The 20889-nt window shown below is 41.4% G+C and overlaps 1 protein-coding gene across 1 annotated transcript in view; it reads right to left on the bottom strand.

The window, feature by feature from the left end:
- Positions 1-20889, bottom strand: part of jade2 (jade family PHD finger 2) — a 293930-nt gene that overhangs the window by 110891 nt on the left and 162150 nt on the right. The window contains exons 6-8 of the mRNA XM_061740530.1: positions 12934-13145; positions 10603-10770; positions 5419-5535 (exon numbers count right to left, since the gene is read on the bottom strand). Coding sequence (XP_061596514.1) covers positions 5419-5535; positions 10603-10770; positions 12934-13145 — 497 coding nt within the window. The remainder of the gene's footprint in view (positions 1-5418; positions 5536-10602; positions 10771-12933; positions 13146-20889) is intronic.

Raw genomic sequence — 20889 nt, 5'->3', positions numbered from 1 at the left:
AAGCAAGGCAGTTGCTTATTAAGTTGAAATGGTTCTCATACATTTTAGAAATCTACTGTAAGATAGAATCTGTGCTTTAATTTGTATTAGAGTCAACTGGACAAGAAGATGGCGATATGTAAACGGCTGCTGTTCTGTATTAATCAGAAACTACTGTCCCATGTTACAAACTACAAACTAACCACCAGGAAAAAACAAAACCGATCAAATGACAGCAGCGGGACAGAACTGGAAATAAATGCAAAGATTGTTTCTTATTATTTGACCCTTTGAAGACCAGTTTTAACGTGTTTCATCTGACATTTGTTCCTTTACAGGTGACACTTTAACCTCGTTCACACTGCCTGTGTGTTACGGCCCTGGGGGCAGAAACAGCATCGAAATGAGCCTGAGGTTCCTTCACCGGAGATGGTGAAGGAACCTCCACGAGCTGAACTGAAGGGCTTGCAAAGTCAAACAGATATAAAAAAAGAAAAAGGTGAACTGATGATAAATTAAAGGTTTAGGTTAGCTGAGCGGACCCCTCCCTTACTGAGGACACTTGTTCACGGACCGTCTCTCTGAGCTATTACCAGACCGGGCCTGTTGACCTTTTCAGCTCACTTTCTTTTCATGAACTCATTTATGAGTCCCGTAACACCAGGAGAGCTCATCAGTTCATAAAAAGGGTTTTAAATACAAGTATTTTATTCCCAATATTCTGAAACAATCAACAGTCATAGCCTCCATTTAGGACGGGACATTTAGCACTGGTTAGCACTGCTGTAAGAAGTAGGGTTGCCACCTTTCAGAAATAGAAATAAGGGACACCCCAATTTCAGCAGTGCAGGCGCCGAAAAAAGGGACATCCCTAAAACGTCTAAACTGCATAGAAATGTATTTATTTTATATGAAAAAACAAAATGCTTTGATTTAAAGTTTAAAGTGCTTTAATAGCATTTAAGTTGCGTGACTGTACAGACAGACAACCATACTAGCAACTGAAATAGCCTCCTATGTTATGTATGTCCACATCAGCCCAGATGTAGAATATAACCTACAGGTGAAGGTCGGAACATTAGAATATGGTGTAAAAGTTAATTTATTTCAATAATTCAACTTAAAAGGTGAAACTCATTACACGCAAAGCAAGATGTGTTAAACCTTTATTAGTTATCATTTTGATGATTTAATTGTTTATTGATTTCATAATATAGAGATTTTTTCATTTGGGGTTTTCATAAACTGTGAGTCATAATTACCAAAATTATAACAAATAAAGGCTTGAAATATCTCACTTTGAATGTAGTGGGAAATAATATATTTGTTTCACCTTTAGTTGAATTTACTAAGAATGAAGTTTTGCGACATATTCAACTTTTCCGACCTTCACCTGTATATTATGACATCAATAAATAAGAGCATAATATATGTCTGTATTGGTTCAATACGGAACGCAACTTTTAATTCCCAATTACGTAACAATTCCGTATTTTAAGGGACGGGTGGCAACCCTGGTAAGAAGGTTCCTGGTTCGATTCCCGGTTCATGTTCTCCTCGTGCTTGTGTGGGTTTTTCCTCCCGGTGCTCCGGTTTCCTCCCACAGTCCGGGAAACATGTATGTTTGTGTGTGAAGGGCATGCGGCGTAATATCTGGCCGATGCGATAGACACACATCTCCATCTCCATCTCCAAGCATACCTGTACTCATCTGTTCAGGCTTTTCTTCCTCTCTGAGCGGGAGAACCAGAACACACGTCTGCACAGATAACGGGAGCGACTGATGCTAGGACCATTATCCATACCCGTCCATTTATCATCATTCTTATCTTTTATTGCTTTTATTTTTTCATACGGTGTCTGTATTTTATTCTGCATTCTGTTTTTATCTCTACGGTGACCTTCAATGTCATGAAAGGCGCCTGTAAATAAAATGTATTATTAATATTATTATTATGAGACCAACAGCTCTAAGAGTCATACATCAAAGTGTTTTTAGCCTTAAAATAAAAGGTCTGAGCTGTAAGAATATCTAGAACCAGACATTAGCCTGGACTATAAGGCCCTGTCCCAATACTCCCCCTACCCCTACTTTTCAGCCCTACCCCTAAATTTTGCGCATTCCTGTGAGGGTAGTGGTGTCCCAATTCATCTTTTCACCTAGGGGTAGTGAAGAAAACTAGTGTAGTGGCTATGAATCTGTCCCTACGGAGCGAGGGTTTTCCGATGCTCACTAGTTTGATCTAGGGACAGAAAGATTTCCGCGGACTGAATCAAAAAAACAAAACATGGCGGACATTTCTTATTTTTTAGTGAATAAAATCAATATTTTGAGTTAGTTTCTGCATAAAAATGCATTTTTATTACATTTCTAGCGAGAAATATATATTTTACTTTCATAATATTCACTCAGTGAATGTACATAATCACTCGTTTGCCCGTTTGCCGAAGATCACGCCAGAATAAAGGCTGATTTATGGTTACGCGTTACACCAACGCAGAGCCTACGGTGTAGGTTACGTAACCTACGCCGTAGGCTCTGCGTCGATTTAACGCGGACCCATAAATCAGTTCCTGAGCCGGCAGGCAGAAATCTCGAAATTTTCGGAGCAAATTTCTTAACAGGCGTAGCTACAACTGTTAGATTTAATCTATTAAACCAACATTTATCTTCCTAAATGATTTATTTCAGCCAGCGATAATTCTCCACAGAGCTGCAGGTTTCTCCCCGGGACGACGGCGCAGGTTGACCTGGCGATCACGTCTGTACTCCTGCTGCTGCTGCTGCTCCGAGTCGGCGGCTCTTCTCATCTCTGAAAACATCGGGTCAAATTTCTTAACAGGCGTTATTTGGATAAACTGAGCCCAGGTGTGGGATCTTAACGGTTACTTTTACGCCTGAAAAAATATTTAAACTTAATAAAGTGGCATATTAACAGCGCTACAGCTGAAATTAAAACAGCTTTTGGCTCTCTGCTTCCTGATTTTAGGAGTGGTGCTGAAAGTAGGGGTAGTGGGAGTATTGGGACAGGCCCCTGGGAAGATTTCAAGTGCCCTAAAATCTGTCCCTTCTTTTTTAGGGGTAGTGATAGTGAGGGAGGGCTAGTGGTAGAAAGTAGGGGGTGTATTGGGATTGGGCCTAAGTTGGTTACTTCTAATGCATGTGTTTTTGGATGTTTTTGGATAACACATATTATATTCCATCACTGAGACAGTGAGGAAAAAGCAAGACTGACACCATACTTTTCTCTATGTTAAGTTGTGCAAAGAACCCCTGCTGCTCCGCTGCTGTGGAGCATCAGCATCTTTACCTTCTGTGTGAGCTTGCAGCTGATCAGTAAGTTTGTTTGCACGGCCGCATGCCTCCAGCTATAGAAACATGAGAGTGAGACTCTCTCCCTTCAGGCAGTTCTGGCTCAAAGGCTCACAGTTAATCTACAGCATCAATACTCTCAAAGCAAACACTCCCACGGCTGCACAGACAGCCACGTTAAGGCATACTGTACATCCAACACGCGTGTGCATACGCCACAAGAGTTCATACACACATGGGGGTTTTAAGAATGCAGTTCACCTTCAAGGCACTTTAATAGGTAAACAGCACACGGGCTAACGGCTGCAAAGTGGGTAAGAAAGCATGTCAGCAGGGTTTTGTTTTTGTATTTGCAGCAGTTCAAAGTGTCGCCTGTGTCCTGCCAAGCAGGAGCCAAAAAATAATATCACTTGTGATATTGTGTGTGTATAAAAATGATATATGTTTGATTTTGAATTTGTGGCAGCTCAGTGGAGCAATCATTAGCACCGTTTCCTCGCGACTTGAAATCGCAGATCTGATGAAGCCATTCTGTGACAAGTTTGGACATTTTCTGTGTATGCAGAAGTACTCCAAACTCCCTGGTTTCTTGCCATAGGTCAGATATTTTGGGGCGAGCTGACGGACAAATTGGAGTTTTCATGTGCAGATTTAGACGTCTTTCCATTTTTCCATGTGTATATGGCCATAAATCCATGTGCAAAGCAGCCACTGCTCTCCGATGAGTTTATTCACTCCAAACGAGGTAATGGAAACTTGTCTACTTTTCTTATTTAGCCAAGTTTCAAAAGTCTGCTTTAAATTTGCTTCACAATTGTCTGAAAACTGGGCTTGTGTTTGGCTGGCGATGCACGGGCAAGCATTTCGATACTAATCCCATCTGGGAAAGGCTCCAGCCCACTCCAAAGTCTACAGGTCAAGTAAGAAAAGTTAATGGTTGGAATTTATACCTCTGCAAGTACTTTGAAGCCCTTGAGTATTTTGGTAGAAGCTGTTTTGCAAAAGTGTACCTTTTTATGGCTTTTTTTTTCCCCTTTGCAAAGTCTGAAAGAAACAATCAGTTGCTGCACGAGAGATGGAGCAAGACGGGAGGAATTAAATGAAGACAGCATCTGCCACACTAGAATTCAATCACTTCTAGAGGTACAAACACGAGGTTTGTCTATTATTTTTTTCATAAGTCCAGATGAGAACAGTCAGAACGAATGTGAATATGATTAGATTCCTCTTCCACAGACGTGCTGCTAAAAAAAAAACATAAATGACAATTTGTTTCTATTTTCTTGATCGAAAAAAAACAAAAGAAAGAGAAAAAAACTCTTCTTATAGTTTAATTTCCGTCCTCATATGATTATCTTGCGTATTTCAAGACACAGGCAACGATAAAACTGAGGAAATGCATATGTAGTGATTGGGCCTGTGTTGAAAAAATCGATTTCCCAATTCTAAATCAATTCTCATATTAATTCCTAAAAATCGGGGGGGGGGGGGGGTTATTTTTTTGTTTATCCCCAAAAAAGGAATGTTTTGTTGGACACGAGAATAACTGGTGCCATGTTTTTGCCTTTAAATATGTTTAAAGGTATGAAAACATTAAAGTGTTAGGTTATAATTGCATAAATTGTCTATATTTCATTACTTTAATTACTGTCCTGGGGTTACATTTGCAAAAAATGCAAAAAACCAAATGCTCAAAAATTAAAAACCAAAATAGACCGAAAAAATGGAACAAATAAAAACGGAATGTGGGGAAAAATAAAACCGATTTCATCCGTCTCTGTTTGCTGCCCTGGATCTGTTTGGTAATTCTGACCCACATGATGTTTCTGAAAGCAGTTCTATCAGCATTCTGGGAGGTGATTGGTCCTTACAGCATCATTAGCTGCCAATACTTGCTGTTTAATCTCAATATAATACTAGTAGTAATATTTTGCCTAACTACAGTCATATAATTCATGCAACAGCTGAAAAAACAGTTTTAATAACACTAACCCAAATCAATATTCGGATCGAATCGAATCAAATCTTGATAATCGATTCTGAATCTTAAGAATCGGAATCGAATTGATTCTTGACATTTGAATTGATCCCCAGCCCTGGTAGTGATGAGTATTTTCCAAACGTACCTGGATGCAGGTTCCTGTGTGTTCTCGGCAGAGGCTGCAGGACAGAGCCCAGCGGCTAGCAGGGATGTGGGACACCTTAGTAATAGGCTCCATCTTCTCCGGACAGCCTATACTCACCTGCAGGGAAACAAGCAGCCAGGAAGACAGTTATTAAATACATTTGTGATAGGCACACATCAGGGGAGAAGTTGTTGTTTGTTGTTGACACTTCCAGCTAAACGGATTTAACCTCGAATCTGGAAGGTTTTTGACAAATAAACAAACCGCTGAGCTCATTAAACCACATTTGGAAAACAGGCACAGTTTTATAATCCATCTTTGAATTGCACATCTGCAAAATATCCATTATTATTGTTTAAGTTAATGATTCAAACAAAGGTGGAAGCTTTCAATAAATTGGAGTGAATGGACCCCACATTTAAACAAAAATGAAAAATGGTCCTTGGATTCTGAGCAGCGCTCCTCGGAAAAATGTCAGCCACGAGTCCATTCAGAGCATCTTTGGCCCCCGGACGTCCCCTCGTCAAACACAACTAAAGAAAATGAATAAATAATAAATCATTGACTCATGCCAGCTCCCCATGAACAGAGCTGAGTACACTTATCACCAAAGTGCCATTTCTTTCTCGCTTCCTTCCTCCACTGGCTACTTCTTTTTGGAAAGCCATCCCACTTCTTTGACATTCATTCTCCTCCATCCACATCCGAGCCGAGACCCGCTCCCCTCTTCGTCTTTCACGCTTGTGTTAACACTCTGACGACTGACTTCCGAAGGTCACGCCCATCCCTCTCTTCATCCACTCGTCTAGTTTTTTTTTTCTCGGTCATCTGCTCCTCCAACAGAACGAGCCCACAGCTTCTGCGCTTTCGGTTATTACAAACATCTTTTGTGCAGCTTTCTCTCATTAACAGACAAAAAAGGAAAAAGGAGAGCTTTCTTTCTCGTGTGTGATGTGGTTAACTGATTAGATTGTTCTCAACTATTTCCATCTTCTCCTCTTCGTCACACCTCAATATGCTGGAAAATCAAGAGTGCATGTGTGTGTGTGTGTGTGTGTGTGTGTGTGTGTGTGTGTGTGTGTGTGTGTGTGTGTGTGTGTGTGTGTGTGTGTGTGTGTGTGTGTACAGGCCTTAAACATGCTCATTTGCTGATTTTCTAGCCCCACTTACTCTACATTTCAATGTCTGCCAGTGGATGACAAACTGACAAAAATTTAAATCACTTCAGTGGAAATGGGTGGAAATTACAGTGTTGAAGGAAAAAAACATCTTAAAAGAAGGACTTTGCATGTGTGTGTGTGTGTGTGTGTGTGTGTGTGCGCGTATCTGTGTCTGTGTGTGTGGTGAAAATCCCTTTATAGAGAGACCTCTCCACGGGGGATAAAGACAGAGGCCAAAAGGCAGCTTCACACACAGCGGGTGTGTGTGTGTGTGTGTGTGTGTGTGTATCATCTGAAGGCTGAATAACACGTTCTTAGACATGCAGACATGTACATACACCCAAACACATGCAGTATATTTCCAAAGGCTGTCTTTGTGAGGATATCATCAGCAAACTATACTGCCAAACTCATCACCCTAATCGCAGCCATCACAATTACATAAAGTCCAACCCTTCCCCAAATAGGCCTAAAAGCAAATCTAACCCCTCCAGCAGCCCCCCCGGAGGAAATGTGGCAAAGTGAGGACAACGGTGTCAAACCTACTCCTCACTGAGATACTTAAACAACACACAGACACATCCAATCTAGCGGATAACAATCATGTCTGGCAAAAAAAGGAAGAAAAAAATCCACTGTTTCATCAGAATATGTGTGGTACAGTGTTATCTGCTATTAACGCCTCTTTAGCTCATGCAAGGACACATGCACAAACACGCATACATGCAAATGATCCTTTCTTCCCCTCGCTCTCCACAGTTGGAAGAGAAAACAAAAGCGAACGGAGCAATGAAAACAATTAGCCCAATCAAGGGTGACAGAAGGCAATTAGAAGTAAAATGTTTGAGGTGCCAAAAGCCACTCCATTATTGAGAAATGTGCTGCCGAGTAGAGCAAAGACGCATCGCTGAATGTGTTAGCATTTCAAAGGTGTGCAAAGCATGAAGCGAGTTTGCAAACCTCTGAAATCAGCAGCTTTATTTGGAGCTTTCAGATCTTTCCAAAAGATATTGTCAAGACAGGAGTCAAAATGAGAGGCTGCTCGGCTGCACGCCCCGCCAACAGGAACCGAATCAAGCTGCTACGTCTCCAGTCTGCAGAGAAAGGTCTTCCCTGAAAGACCTTTAAATGAAGCTGTGAAAGTATCTGCTATTAACATGAAAACCCTGGTAGAGACAAGTGACAGGTGCATGTTTTTAGTTGTTTTTTTTTTTTTTTAATCACAGAGTAAAAGGCTTTCTATGCTCGTTTCTGAGATTTATTTCAGTACATCTACATAAGTATGTGAGGTGAAAGAGTTTTAATCATCCATGTCCTCTGTCCTGACCGTTAATAGTCACACGACTCATGACTTTATACTGAACACAAGTATAGTTATTGAAGTAAAAGCGCAGGATTGAAGAGGGTAAGCAGCAGAGGTGTCAAAAGTATTCACATTCATTACTCAGGTAGAAGTATAGATACTAGAGTTTAAAAATACTCCTGTAGAAGTTGAAGTATCAACTCAAGTTTTTTACTCAAGTAAAAGTATAAAAGTACTGGTTTCAAAACTACTTAAAGTATAAAAGTAAAAGTAGTGTAATTGGGAAAAAAGCCATTAAGGACAAAAGCCATTGAAAATGAATGTATCTTAGTATAATGTAAATATATTAAAGAACCATATATGTGTACTATTGAGCATTAACATGTGTTTCAGAGAGCAGACGAGTACAAACCAATAGGGTGTCGGAATGGTATTATGTTTATAATTCTCATCCAACCACAACCAAATTAACTCAATCCGGATGGAGCAATTTAACTGGATAGTTTTTTTTTAAAGGCCGAAATGAAATAGAGTAACGAGGCTGTTTTTAAAATGTAAGGAGTAAAAAGTACTGATAATTGCGTGAAAATGTAAGGAGTAAGAGTAAAAAGTCGTCTGAAAAATAATTACTCCAGTGAAGTATAGATAACCAAAATATCTACTTAAGTAAGGTAACAAAGTATTTGTACTTCGTTACTTGACACCTCTGGTAAGCAGTACTCCACCATTACAACAACAGCCAAGGAATCCGTAACATGCATGAATATTTGCCGGAAGGTTTATGAACAAAAATGTTCAAATGTTTCGAGCTCTGCAAAACTCTTTTGAGTCCCTCCGCATAAATATTAAATAGATGTAAAGAGAGTGTCAGCGGCACCCATTTCTCAATCACAAGACATCTTGGTTCCCGACTGGATTGCGTGACTGTAAACATGAAACTCCGTGTGTGGCTGCAGAGGAAAAGATCGCTCTCAGAAGATGCAAATGTGCAAATATCTTGGATAAAAAGAAATACAGTGAATAATTTCGAAGATTTCACATATCAAGACATAAAAGTGATCATCCTCGTCCATCCACCTCCACGTGCTCAGATCGTGGGAGCAGCAGCGACAGCGGAGGAGGCCCAGGTTTTCCTCTCCCTGGCAGCCTCCTCCAGGAGGATCCAGAGGATTCCCCGGCCAGCCGGGAATCTCTCCAGTGTGTTCTAGGTCTCCCTCCAGTTTGAAACACCTCCCCAGGGACGCATCAAGGCGTCCTCTATTCTGAGCAGCTGGCTCCTTTCCATTCAGAGGAGCTGCGGCTACGTTGAGTCCCTCTTGAATATCAGACGGTAAATAGACGTGGTTTATAGCACTTGCTTCTTAAAAAGGAGAACCACTTCCCGAGAGACACTCCCCTCGGATTGAGCGTCGCAGCGACCGGAGCCTCGAGAAACCCCTGGAGACCTGTTGCTATGGAGCTCTTTAACCATTTGACCTCATCGTGGCAACGGGCCGGTCGACAAACAAGTTACTCAGCAGTTTTTGTTACGCTTGGCTTTTGGTGCTTCGTACGTACAATCCATGCCACGATGTATGAGAGAAGACTGCGGGTGGGAAAGAGTGTTCACAAACTCTCCAGCCGGTTTCGTGGGTAGTGAAGTTTCCTGTCTGCCAATCAACGAAGCTCCGCCCTTACCGTACCCTGCCATTTTTCTATGGACCCATGAACAACGGTACGGTTTGGTTTCATACGGTGGCTGATAAGGGCCAAACGCACTGCAACGGCCTAATGCGTCTCAGTTAAGGAAAACGGCTTCAAGTACAGAAACGATTCAAATTCACAAACTCAAAACGAGGTACAAAAAGAGGAACGTGGTGCAAATGAAAAAACGTGCTGCAAAAAACAAAGACAAATGCAGCATCATCAAATGTGCTGCAAATAGAGAAACGATGCAAAGCACAAAACGATATAAAACAAGAAACCATCTTCAAAAGAAAAACGCTTCATAACCGGTCACTACAACCAGAAGTGCTCCAAACCTGCAGGGGGCGCTCTCGGCGTAACAGCTCAATGGACAGAAACACGGGATGTAGAGAGAGACCGAACAGCTGACTGAACCACAGTGTTTACATCCATTACGAAACGTTTCTTCATTATATTTTACACCAGACGATACAATGTACAGCGTTGTACAGTGATATAAACATTGTATATAAATATAGTCAGATAAAAATCACATTACCGTTCCCGCTGTATGTTTAAACCATGGATGTAAACACTGTGATTCAGTCAGCTGTTCGGTCTCGCCCGAGAGCGCCCCCTGCAGGTTCGGAGCACTTCCGGTTGTAGTGACGGGTTATGAAGCGTTTTTCTTTTGAAGATGGTTTCTTGTTTTATATTGTTTTGTGCTTTGCATCGTTTCTCTATTTGCAGTGCGTTTGATGATGCTGCATTTGTCTTTGTTTTTTGCAGCACGTTTTTTCATTTGCACCAAGTTCCTCTTTTTGTACCTCGTTTTGAGTTTGTGAATTTGAATCGTTTCTGTACTTGAAGCCGTTTTCCTTAACTGAGACGCATTAGGCCGTTGCAGTGCGTTTGGCCCTTGTCGGCCACCGTAGTTTAATGGCACCAAACGCAGCGGAGAGCGGGACAACATTCTTCGTGAGAGGCCGCGCACATACAGTCATCAAAACATATCCGTAACCATGCCGACCTCCGCGTGTTCCCTGCGGGCCTCACCTCAGGGATCCATAAGGCACAGCTGACGTGGACCCACTTAGTTCCACTGCGAGTGGGCTTGAGGGCTCCCCCTCTCTTGGGGCAGAGCAGACACTTGGGCTGGACCCCGAGAGCGCAGGTCCGACACAGCCAGTTCCCCTGCGGGACCTTCAGGATGCCGTAGCACGCCTGCACCAGGGAAAGGGATACGAGAAGTCACATTAACAAGCAGTTATAGGGGGGACAAGGTGGAAAAATCAGTTACTTTCCAAGAGTGGAACTAACTCTGAGCTGCCCAGAGACAATATGCCATATTTAGTAACCAAATACTTATAATTTTGCTAATAAATAATTAAGGCTGGAACAGAATACTGAGATATAGAAAACTGTGTTTGCGTCAAAGGTGTCAAATTGTGGAATTGCTGTGATAAGGATTTAAGAATGTGTACCTCAATTTATGTTTTCAAAAAAAATTTTAAATATAAAATGATAAACAGTTATAAAGAAATCTGTTAATTATGTTGGTATAGCCTATTATAGATTAACATGAAAATAGCACCACTATATACCCCTTTTTGAATTATTGGTATTGCTATTTTTATATAACATAATGCAATGACAGTTTCTCTTTGTTTTCTTTTTATATATTTCTTTTCTTATTTGTTTATTATTATCCACCGGATGCCATATTGTATAAATGATATACACTGCACAGGATAGGCTATAATAAGCCCTTGGCTTCAGCCTACTCCTTTTTCGGACATTTCTATTTACCTTTTATTTTATTTGTGAAATGAACATGTAAATGTCTCAATGTATTCTGTCCAAAATAAACCATTCATTAATGCATTCATATCTGGATATTAGTTCACTTTTCATACGGGAGTGGAATGCAGAGAAAAACATTTGTTCACCTTTTAAATGTGTGAAACAGCTGTGTTATTTCGCTCGTCTCTTTTATTTTCATCTTAAAGCCCTTTAAAGGTTAAGCTTACCGCAGCTTCTTTTACACAAACAACACGCGTAACGACACGCTTCAGCAACCCGCAGCATCCGCCCGCCGTAACGAAGCAACGCCACTTTGTGCTGCTTTAAAAGCGCAGCAGGTTATTGTATCATCAGAGCTCCAACCAATTCCCTCTCCGCTCCTCGCACATGGGCGCCTTGGCATCTCCTTTTTTTTTTTTTCTTTTAATCAGGCTAGAAAGTTACGGCACACAATGAGAAGATGCAGTGATGGAAAAAAACGAGGGGAGAGAGAAAGAGAGAGAAACTAAACTAATCTTCACACTAACAGGCTGTCAGAGCGACAAGAGAACGGGAAAGTACAAATCAAAGACCGTCTTTATGAAAGGGAATTAAAGACAGCGCTTTTCCGATCAAAGGATTTCATTGATCAAGCCAAACAGCTCAGTATGGAGGGTCTGCGGTTCACCTGCTGCAGCTTGGGAAGAGCAGATGCATGTTCTAACTCTATAAAAGCATTCACGTTACTTCATACTTTTGGGAGCATCAATATCTGGCAATGCTTGGCGTTTGATACACAACCGTGGCAAAACACTGCAGGGAATCTGAGTTTGGGACCAGAATAATCCTGCAGCTATTACATTCCCACTAACACATGTACCTTCAACACACCGTCACCCACACTGCATTGATTTACAATGAATAAAAAGTGCAAATAAATATATTTCATCTGTTGATGTACTTCTGTCCTAATATGAATCTGAAGTATGTTTTCCATCACTTTCATGGAGATAAAATGGATTGCAGGAGGAGAGGAGAGGTCTGAGCTACTGCCACCGTGACCCAGGATAAGTGGGAGAAGATGGATGGATGGAAAATGGATTGCATATATAAAAGACAAACTTTCGATGACAAGAGAGTTGATGATGGATGGTTACGTCGGAACCAGTTAGACGACGGACGGGCTTTGGGTCCTGGTGTTGTCGCAGCTTTTGCCTCCAAGTGCAGTTTGTGTAACCCAAATTAAATTCTCCAGGAAACTTTTCCGCGCCGGTGTTTTGGAGCAGCAGAGCCGGCCTGATGACACTGAGAGGTGTGCTGATGTCAGTGAAGCTGACACGGTAATTAACACTGAGTCACTGTGAAACAAACACCGCAAAGCTGGGCCTCCAGCTATCAGAGTTTGGAAAAGAACCAGCTAAACCCGGTTTTGGAGTGGCATTGATTTTAGTCATTTGTTTGTCATGTTCTCAGCAGCTTTTTATGACTTTTCATGGAGCGCCAACATTAAAGAAACGCCCCAAGAATGAATAATTGTCATATTTTCACAAGCACACACAAAGACATTTCTTGAGGGGAAGATGAATTGATCCTGCAGCGGCTGACCTGATGAACGCAGACATTGCACTTGTCGCAGAAGACCATCTCGTTGCCGTCTTCTCCTTCCGGCGAGCGGCACACGTCGCACACCACGTCCTCATCGTACTCGATGCCCAGGCCCTCCTCCGCCTCGATGGCCTGCTGCATCTTCTCCTCACACACGCTCTCCAGCTCCACCAGGACGGACTCCATCGTCAGCTCGTCCAGCTCAGGTAAGGCTGGCCGGGGAGAAGACAAAACAAAAAATCTGTCAGCTTTTACGTGAACTTTTGTTTTGAGGGAATAACATAGCTTCTTTGGATGGTTTGAAAAAAAAAACATCAATACACTCGAGGCAAAATACGCATGACTCTGGATGTTAAACTAGTCGAAGCAAAAGTGAAATGTGGATCCCTGCCAAGCTGAACCCCAGTCTGCTCCGGTCTCATCCTGCTCTATTTTCCATTCTTAAATGAAAGATGTTGCCTGTTCTTGGGAAAATTGGGAAGGCTGCTTCCAGCCGAGTGCCGTGGTCCTGCACAGCAGGGTCTCGCATCCACCGACGTGCACCTGCTGAGACGCTCGCTCGTGGAGCCGTCATCCGCTGGCAAAGATGCATTTACTCCCCTATGTCTTGAAATAACAGAGAAATGTTACACTCTGCTGTATTAATGTTGAAATGTTCACATGTAGAATCATTAAAAAGAAAGAAGAGCTGGAGGCCGTTCTGCCGGGAGAAGGGGGTGAATTACAAATCAGAGCATTCACAGTGTCAACACTCCTCTTGAAGTTCTTGTTATCTACAAGGGTAACGGGAACGGGGGAAACTTCTCGCTTGCTTAAATGAGCAAGGCCATTTACAGGTTTCAAGTTATTTTTGGCTCAGAAAAACTTTGTCTTGCAATTTAATTGGATGTGCAGCCGATTTCCCGCCTGTGTATCTCACAAGGTCGCTCTCTGTTTTCGTTGGGACGGCTCGGGAGACGTGCGCTGAAAATAAGCTTTTCGTTATTTTAACATCCATTTCAACTAGATTAAGTAGAGAGAGGCTCTGCCAGGCTTGCCATCAAGACAGAAGCAACAATATTCCACCTGAAATAATATCTGGCATCTGTCAACGCTAGTATTTATGTTCCTGAGCTATTAATATCTCCCGGGTTGGTTAACAGCTGATGAAACATGATTTCACTGGCAAATGTGAGCCTTCCAGCACTTTAAGATAGAGAAAAAAAGGACTTTAGAGAACCAGGAAAGCAAACAGTCTGGTTTCCAGGACAGCAGCGGACATATGTGGATTAGTGGAATCTCTGTAATTAAACACATGTTGAACAAAAGGTCTTGAAACGTAGCGGCAGAGTTTTTGTGTGATGTAGAAATGATTTTGTTTGTGGATAATAGGGCTGTTCAATTTTGCCCAAAAATAAAATCTTGATTTTTTTCTCTCAAAATCCGATTTTCAATTACGATTACGATTATTTTGTGAATTGACAAAAGGCAAAGAAATGATTTCAAATATGCTGTTTTTTTATTGAACATTTGCCCCATTAGGCTTTAAGTGCAAACTTTGCTCTTATTAAACCAAAAATGAATGAATAAAGTGCAAAACTCTGTAAAATAAGTTGAAAAAAAGTTTTAAAAAATATAATAAAATATAAAGTTTTATCTCTGAAAAAAATCAGCAAATCAGCACTTGCAAACATACAGTAAGTTATATTTCCAATTAAATAAAACAAGACATTTTCTAATTAAACTAAACTGGGTCTTTGCATGCTAAATTATAATGCAACCCATGAAGGAGGTAGAGGTGTGTAATGTCAGTCATTACATTTGCTATTCACATTTGCAAGTTTTTTGCAAAGAACACGAGCCGGTCTACCGCATCTGGCTTGAGGGATGCCCGGTGGCATGTTACAACGCCCCCTCCTACACTAAAGAGCCTCTCCGATGGGGCACTTGTCGCAGGTATTGAGAGGTATTTCCATCAATCATTAATATGTGTGCAGACAAGGTTAAAAAAAAAAAAAAAAAAAAAAAAAGGGAAAAATCGATATTACGAGTTTCACGTTTTAACATCGTTATAATTACATAATCGCGATTACGATTTAAAATCGATTAATCGAACAGCCCTAGTGGATAACTTAAAAAAAAGTCAAGTCAAGTTTATTTATACAGCACTTTAGAAACAACAACAGCTGACCAAAGTGGAAAAGAAAAACAAAACAGGACAATGTAAAACATGAAACACATAAATCAAATAAAACAATCATGGTGAGTTAAATGCTAGTGAATAAAAATTAGATAAGATAAGACTTAAAAACAGCCATAGAAGGAGCCAGGCGTATGCGCAGTGGCAGCTCGTGCCAGAGTTTGGGGCCAGTTACTGCAAAGGCCCGGCCCCCCCTGGACGGGGTCAGCTGACCTAAGAGCAACAAATCCTGCTGAAAATGAGGAAGACGATGATCACAAGTGCTGATGAAATCATGGCGTTAGCCCAAATCACTGGATCACCATTTCCAAATTAACCAGACTGAGAAAACGCTAGGTCATTCCAGGGAATGCCTTTTACCGTTAATAAATCATGTTTATCTGTTCTGTCACGCTGCCTCTCCAAAGCCAGTCCTGCACAAACAGCCATGAAGAAACTGGAGTCTGCAGTTACAAATTTATTCATCTGAACAACTCGGCTCTCAGAAGGAGGATTGTTTTTCCCCCCCTTTTTATTTTTTTTTTTAAAGAGGAGCCGAGCATCGAATGTTTATGTAATTTCATCTCTTCTCAAATAAATAAATGAATACTCTATTTTCTCCTTCACAAGCATCTCATTACCAGCAGGGTTCACATGCAGCCCGAGGAGCAGCTTCGCTAAATCTTCTACCACATAATTCTGGGAATAAATCATTGACTTTAATACAGGAATCAAGTAGTATTGCTGAAGTTGGGAACAACACAGGTTCTGAAGTTGGCCGAAAGCAGAACTGTTGGTTTAAATGAACAACCAACATGATGAAACAACATGTTGTTGTGGATTCAGAAGTCGGTGGATAAGAGAGAGGAAGTGGGGGTTGACATTAGCCCGCTAGGACAACAAGTGACGCAAGAAGACGATAATTCACAACACGGATTGAACACATGGGTAAGAGGAAAGCAAATACACACTTTGTGTGTGTGTGTGTGTGTGTGTGTGTGTGTGTCTGTAAGGCATCACAGACCAGCAACTTGACAAAACCTCTGGTGTTATTATTGTTTGCACACTTGGTGATGGCGTAATCAAAGGATTTGATTAGCAGCACCAGTCTTCGTCTTCAGCTTCCCCTCCGCCAGCGCGTTCAGACCGCCGGTCCATCATGTACTGCAAGTCATCACATCCCATCCGTGTGCCCTTGCCGACGCTCCCTAATCCTCACGGTTGCTATGGTAGCCATGGTTGCTATGGTGAGGTAGCATTGCACCCGTCACAAACGGTTATGTGGGGCTGCAGTTGCAAATTTTCAACAGGGTACAAGAACGCACCGCAGACTGCTCCACCTCAGCATCCGCCCAGGGACCGTTGCGGTCTCTCACCACGGAGAAAAGAGAGGACAGGAAGTGGTTTTGGCCCCCTGGACCCATTTCCGTCGCTCTGATCGTTTGATTATGACCAACTATCGGACTATCGCCCAACACTCGAGTCCGAGAGCAGCGTACGAGCGAGCAAGTTAGTATTGATGTGTTTGCAACCAAAGTGCAACACATGAAACGTAACTTGGTACGCCAGTGCAAAACAAAAAAAAAAAGTTCCATTTCAGGGATAAACATGATGAGGGAGGAGTTTATAATTTGGCAACTTGTAAAGTGAGCCACGCAGCTGAGGTCTGCTAATTACGTCACGCTACCCGGCCGCCAGTGAGTCGTCAACATTTAGATAAATAAATAAAAATCCGGATACCCGAAAATGAAACCCAGATGTTCACATAAGGAATAAATATCCGGATATCCGAGCATCCGGGTCCTCGTTTACATGCATTTATACAGTTATTAATTTAACATCGCGTACGTATAAAGAATGTGAAACAGCCTTTAAATAAACAGGACTCCCAACGGTGCCTCTTCTCCCCTCTCCAGTACAGTTTGTTTTCTTTTTTTACCCTCAACATTCATGTACAGATTTCCAGGGCTTTCGTGTTCTGCTCTAATTATCTTTGAATGTTTCTACTTATTGCATTATTATGGTATGAAGCCTGATCTTTAATATCAACTGCTGCCTTTATTACTACTGACAGGCTGTTTTTCTGGGTTCGGTGCTGCTTTAATGATCTATTGTTCTGCCAGTAAACATGTTTTCTTCAAAAGGTGAAAAATGGGAGACGTGAACTCTAACCGAGAAAGTGGGTAAATCACCAGTCCTGTCCAAAGGCGAGGTCCAGCATTTGGACGCAGGCTACGGGAAACCGAACGTGGAGGACGAAGACGGATGATGCTGAATCATCCCAACGTGAATCTGGAGCCTCGTGCAGCAGAACCAAATGTTCTGCTCTGTTTGTTTGGACTATTGTTGAAGGTTATGAGAAACAACTCGCTTCTCCTCCAGGAAGAGCCAGCTCGTGCTCGTGCACGCGCGCCTGTGTCTGTGTGTGTGCATGCGTGCACGCGTGCGCGCGCGTCTGTGTTTGATTTACGGAGGATGTGTACCAGGAATAAGGCCTGAAACGCCAGCGGGGATTTATAAACACAATTATGATGCTTTATCTAAGAAGGGCCGATCAGATATCGAATAAAACGCTGGAGATGAGGGAGATGCTCGGGGTCAGCAGTTGTCACCATGGCAAATGGAGAGAGAGTGGCAAAACGGAGGAGAGAGAGAGAGCAAGAGAAAATCACAGAAAGAAAAAGAAGAGACATTTGGGAGCTCATGTTTCAGCGTTCCTTATTTCTGGTCTTTAGGGACCGCTGACCTGGACGTTTAGATGTTTCACTGCTCCAATGCACCTTACTGAAATCAACAAGTCATTAACAAACTAGTGTGAGCTAGGGCTGTTCGATTTTGCACAAAAATTAAATCTCGATTTTTTTCTCTCAAAATCCGATTTTCGATTACGATTACGATTATTTTGTGAATTGACAAAAGGCAAAGAAATGATTTCAAATATGCTGTTTTTTTATTGAACATTTGCCCCATTGGGCTTTGAGTGCAAACTTTGCTCTTATTAAACCAAAAATGAATGAATAAAGTGCAAAACTCTGTAAAATAAGTTGAAAAAAGGTTTTAAAAAATATAATAAAATATAAAGTTTTATCTCTGGAAAAAAAAAATCAGCAAATCAGCACTTGCAAACATACAGTAAGTTATATTTCCAATTAAATAAAACAAGACATTTTCTAATTAAACTAAACTGGGTCTTTGCATGCTAAATAATAATGCAACCCATGAAGGAGGTAGAGGTGTGTAATGTCAGTCATTACATTTGCTATTCACAAGTTTTTTGCAAGGAACACGAGCCGGTCTACCGCATCTGGCTTGAGGGATGCCCGGTGGCATGTTACAACGCCCCCTCCTACACTAAAGAGGGGGCACTTGTCGCAGGTATTGAGAGGTATTTCCATCAATCAATCATTAATATGTGTGCAGACAAGGTAAAAAAAAAAATAATAATAATAATAAATAATTAAAAAAAAAAAAAAAAGTGAAAAATCGATTTTACGATTTTCACGTTTTAACATCGTTCTAATTATATAATCGCGATTACGATTTAAAATCGATTAATCAAACAGCCCTAGTGCGAGCTGATGGTGATGGTGCTCATGTTTTATGCTCATGTTTGTTGTTTTTTTAATCAAGTCTCATTCTTTGTCATGAATTCTTTTTAGCTTTCTGATCCTTGTATGTTTTATGTTTGTTTGTTTCTTGTTTTGATATGTTTTTTTTTTTTTTTGTAAAGTTACTTGTCCTTGTATGTATTTTCTTTTATATAAAACTGAATTTATTTTTCTGCTGCCATCTTGACCAGGACTCCCTGGCAGAAGAGATATTGTATCTCAATGGGACTTTCCTGGATAAATAAAGGATACATAAAAAATGTTGATCAGAGCTGCTTACATGGACACGCTGACCGAGGGAACTTTTCCCACGAGGGGTGTCACCCAACAAGACCAACCCACGAAGAAACCAGAAAAAAAATCACTGGTTTAGTGCAGGAAGTGCACATACAGGTAAAAGCCAGTAAATTAGAATATTTTGAAAAACTGGATTTATTTCAGTAATTGCAGTCAAAAGGTGTAACTTGTACATTATATGTATTCATTGCACACAGACTGATGCATTCAAATGTTTATTTCATTTAATTGTGATGATTTGAAGTGGCAACAAATGAAAATCCAAAATTCCGTGTGTCACAAAATTAGAATATTGTGTAAGGGTTACATTTTGAAGACACCTGGTGCCTCAAAACACCTGCAAAGGGCTTTAAATGGTCTCTCAGTCCAGTTCTGCAGCCTACACAAACATGGGGAAGACTTCAGATTTGACAGCTGTCCAAAAGGCGACCATCGACACATTGCACAAGGAGGGCAAGACACAAAAGGTTATTGCTGAAGAGGCTGGCTGTTCTCAGAGCCCTGTGCCCAAACACATTAATGGAGAGGCAAAGGGAAGGAAAAACTGTGGTAAGAAAAAGTGTACAAGCGATAGGGATCACCGCGCCCTGGTCAAGATTGTGAAAAAAACCCCATTCAAAAATGTGGGGGAGATTCACAAGGAGTGGACAGCTGCTGGAGTCAGTGCTTCAAGATCCACCATCAAGAGACGCTTGAAAGACATGGGTTTCAACTGCCGCATACCTCGTGTCAAGCCACTGTTGACCAAGCAACAGAGCGAAAAACGTCTCACCTGGGCTAAGGAAAAACAGAGCTGGACTGCTGCTGAGTGGTCCAAAGTCATGTTTTCTGACGAAAGCAAATTTTGCATTTCCTTTGGAAATTGAGGTCCCAGAGTCTGGAGGAGGACAGGAGAGGCACAGGATCCACGTTGCCTGAAGTCTAGTGTAAAGTTTCCACCATCAGTGATGGTTTGGGGTGCCATGTCATCTGCTGGTGTCGGTCCACTCTGTTTCCTGAGATCCAGGGTCAACGCAGCAGTCTACCAGCAAGTTTTAGAGCACTTAATGCTTCCTGCTGCTGACCTGCTCTATGGAGATGGAGATTTCAAGTTCCAACAGGACTTGGCGCCTGCACACAGCAAAAAAACTACCCGTGCCTGGTTTACGGACCATGGTATTTCTGTTCTAAATTGGCCAGCCAACTCCCCTGACCTTAGCCCCATAGAAAATCTGTGGGGTATTGTGAAAAGGAAGATGCAGAATGCCAGACCCAAAAACGCAGAAGAGTTGAAGGCCACTATCAGAGCAACCTGGGCTCTCATAACACCTGAGCAGTGCCAGAAACTCATCGACTCCATGCCACGCCGCATTAATGCAGTAATTGAGACAAATGGAGCTCCAACCAAGTATTGAGTATTGTACATGCTCATATTTTTCATTTTCATACTTTTCAGTTGGCCAACATTTCTAAAAATCCCTTTTTTGTATTTGCCTTAAGTAATATTCTAATTTTGTGACACACGGAATTTTGGATTTTCATTTGTTGCCACTTCAAATCATCACAATTAAATGAAATAAACATTTGAATGCATCAGTCTGAGTGCAATGAATACATATAATGTACAAGTTACACCTTTTGACTGCAATTACTGAAAAAAATCAAGTTTTTCCAAATATTCTAATTTACTGGCTTTTACCTGTAGAAGCAGAGAAAACAAACCATTATTCGATCCTTTTTTAAATAAACTCGCCAGTTTATGCATCATGTCACATGCTGCATCGCATGGATGAAGATTGAGGTCTTCATTTCCTGCTTAGGGCACCAGGGCTTTATTTGGGAGGCACCTTTATTTATTAATTGTCAACTTTATCAGTGTGACTTGCCACTCTTTTCTTTAATGTCTTATTTTTC

Source organism: Cololabis saira, chromosome 14, assembly GCF_033807715.1.
Source record: "Cololabis saira isolate AMF1-May2022 chromosome 14, fColSai1.1, whole genome shotgun sequence".
NCBI lineage: Eukaryota > Metazoa > Chordata > Actinopteri > Beloniformes > Belonidae > Cololabis > Cololabis saira.
This window is presented reverse-complemented; position numbering and strand designations above follow the sequence as displayed.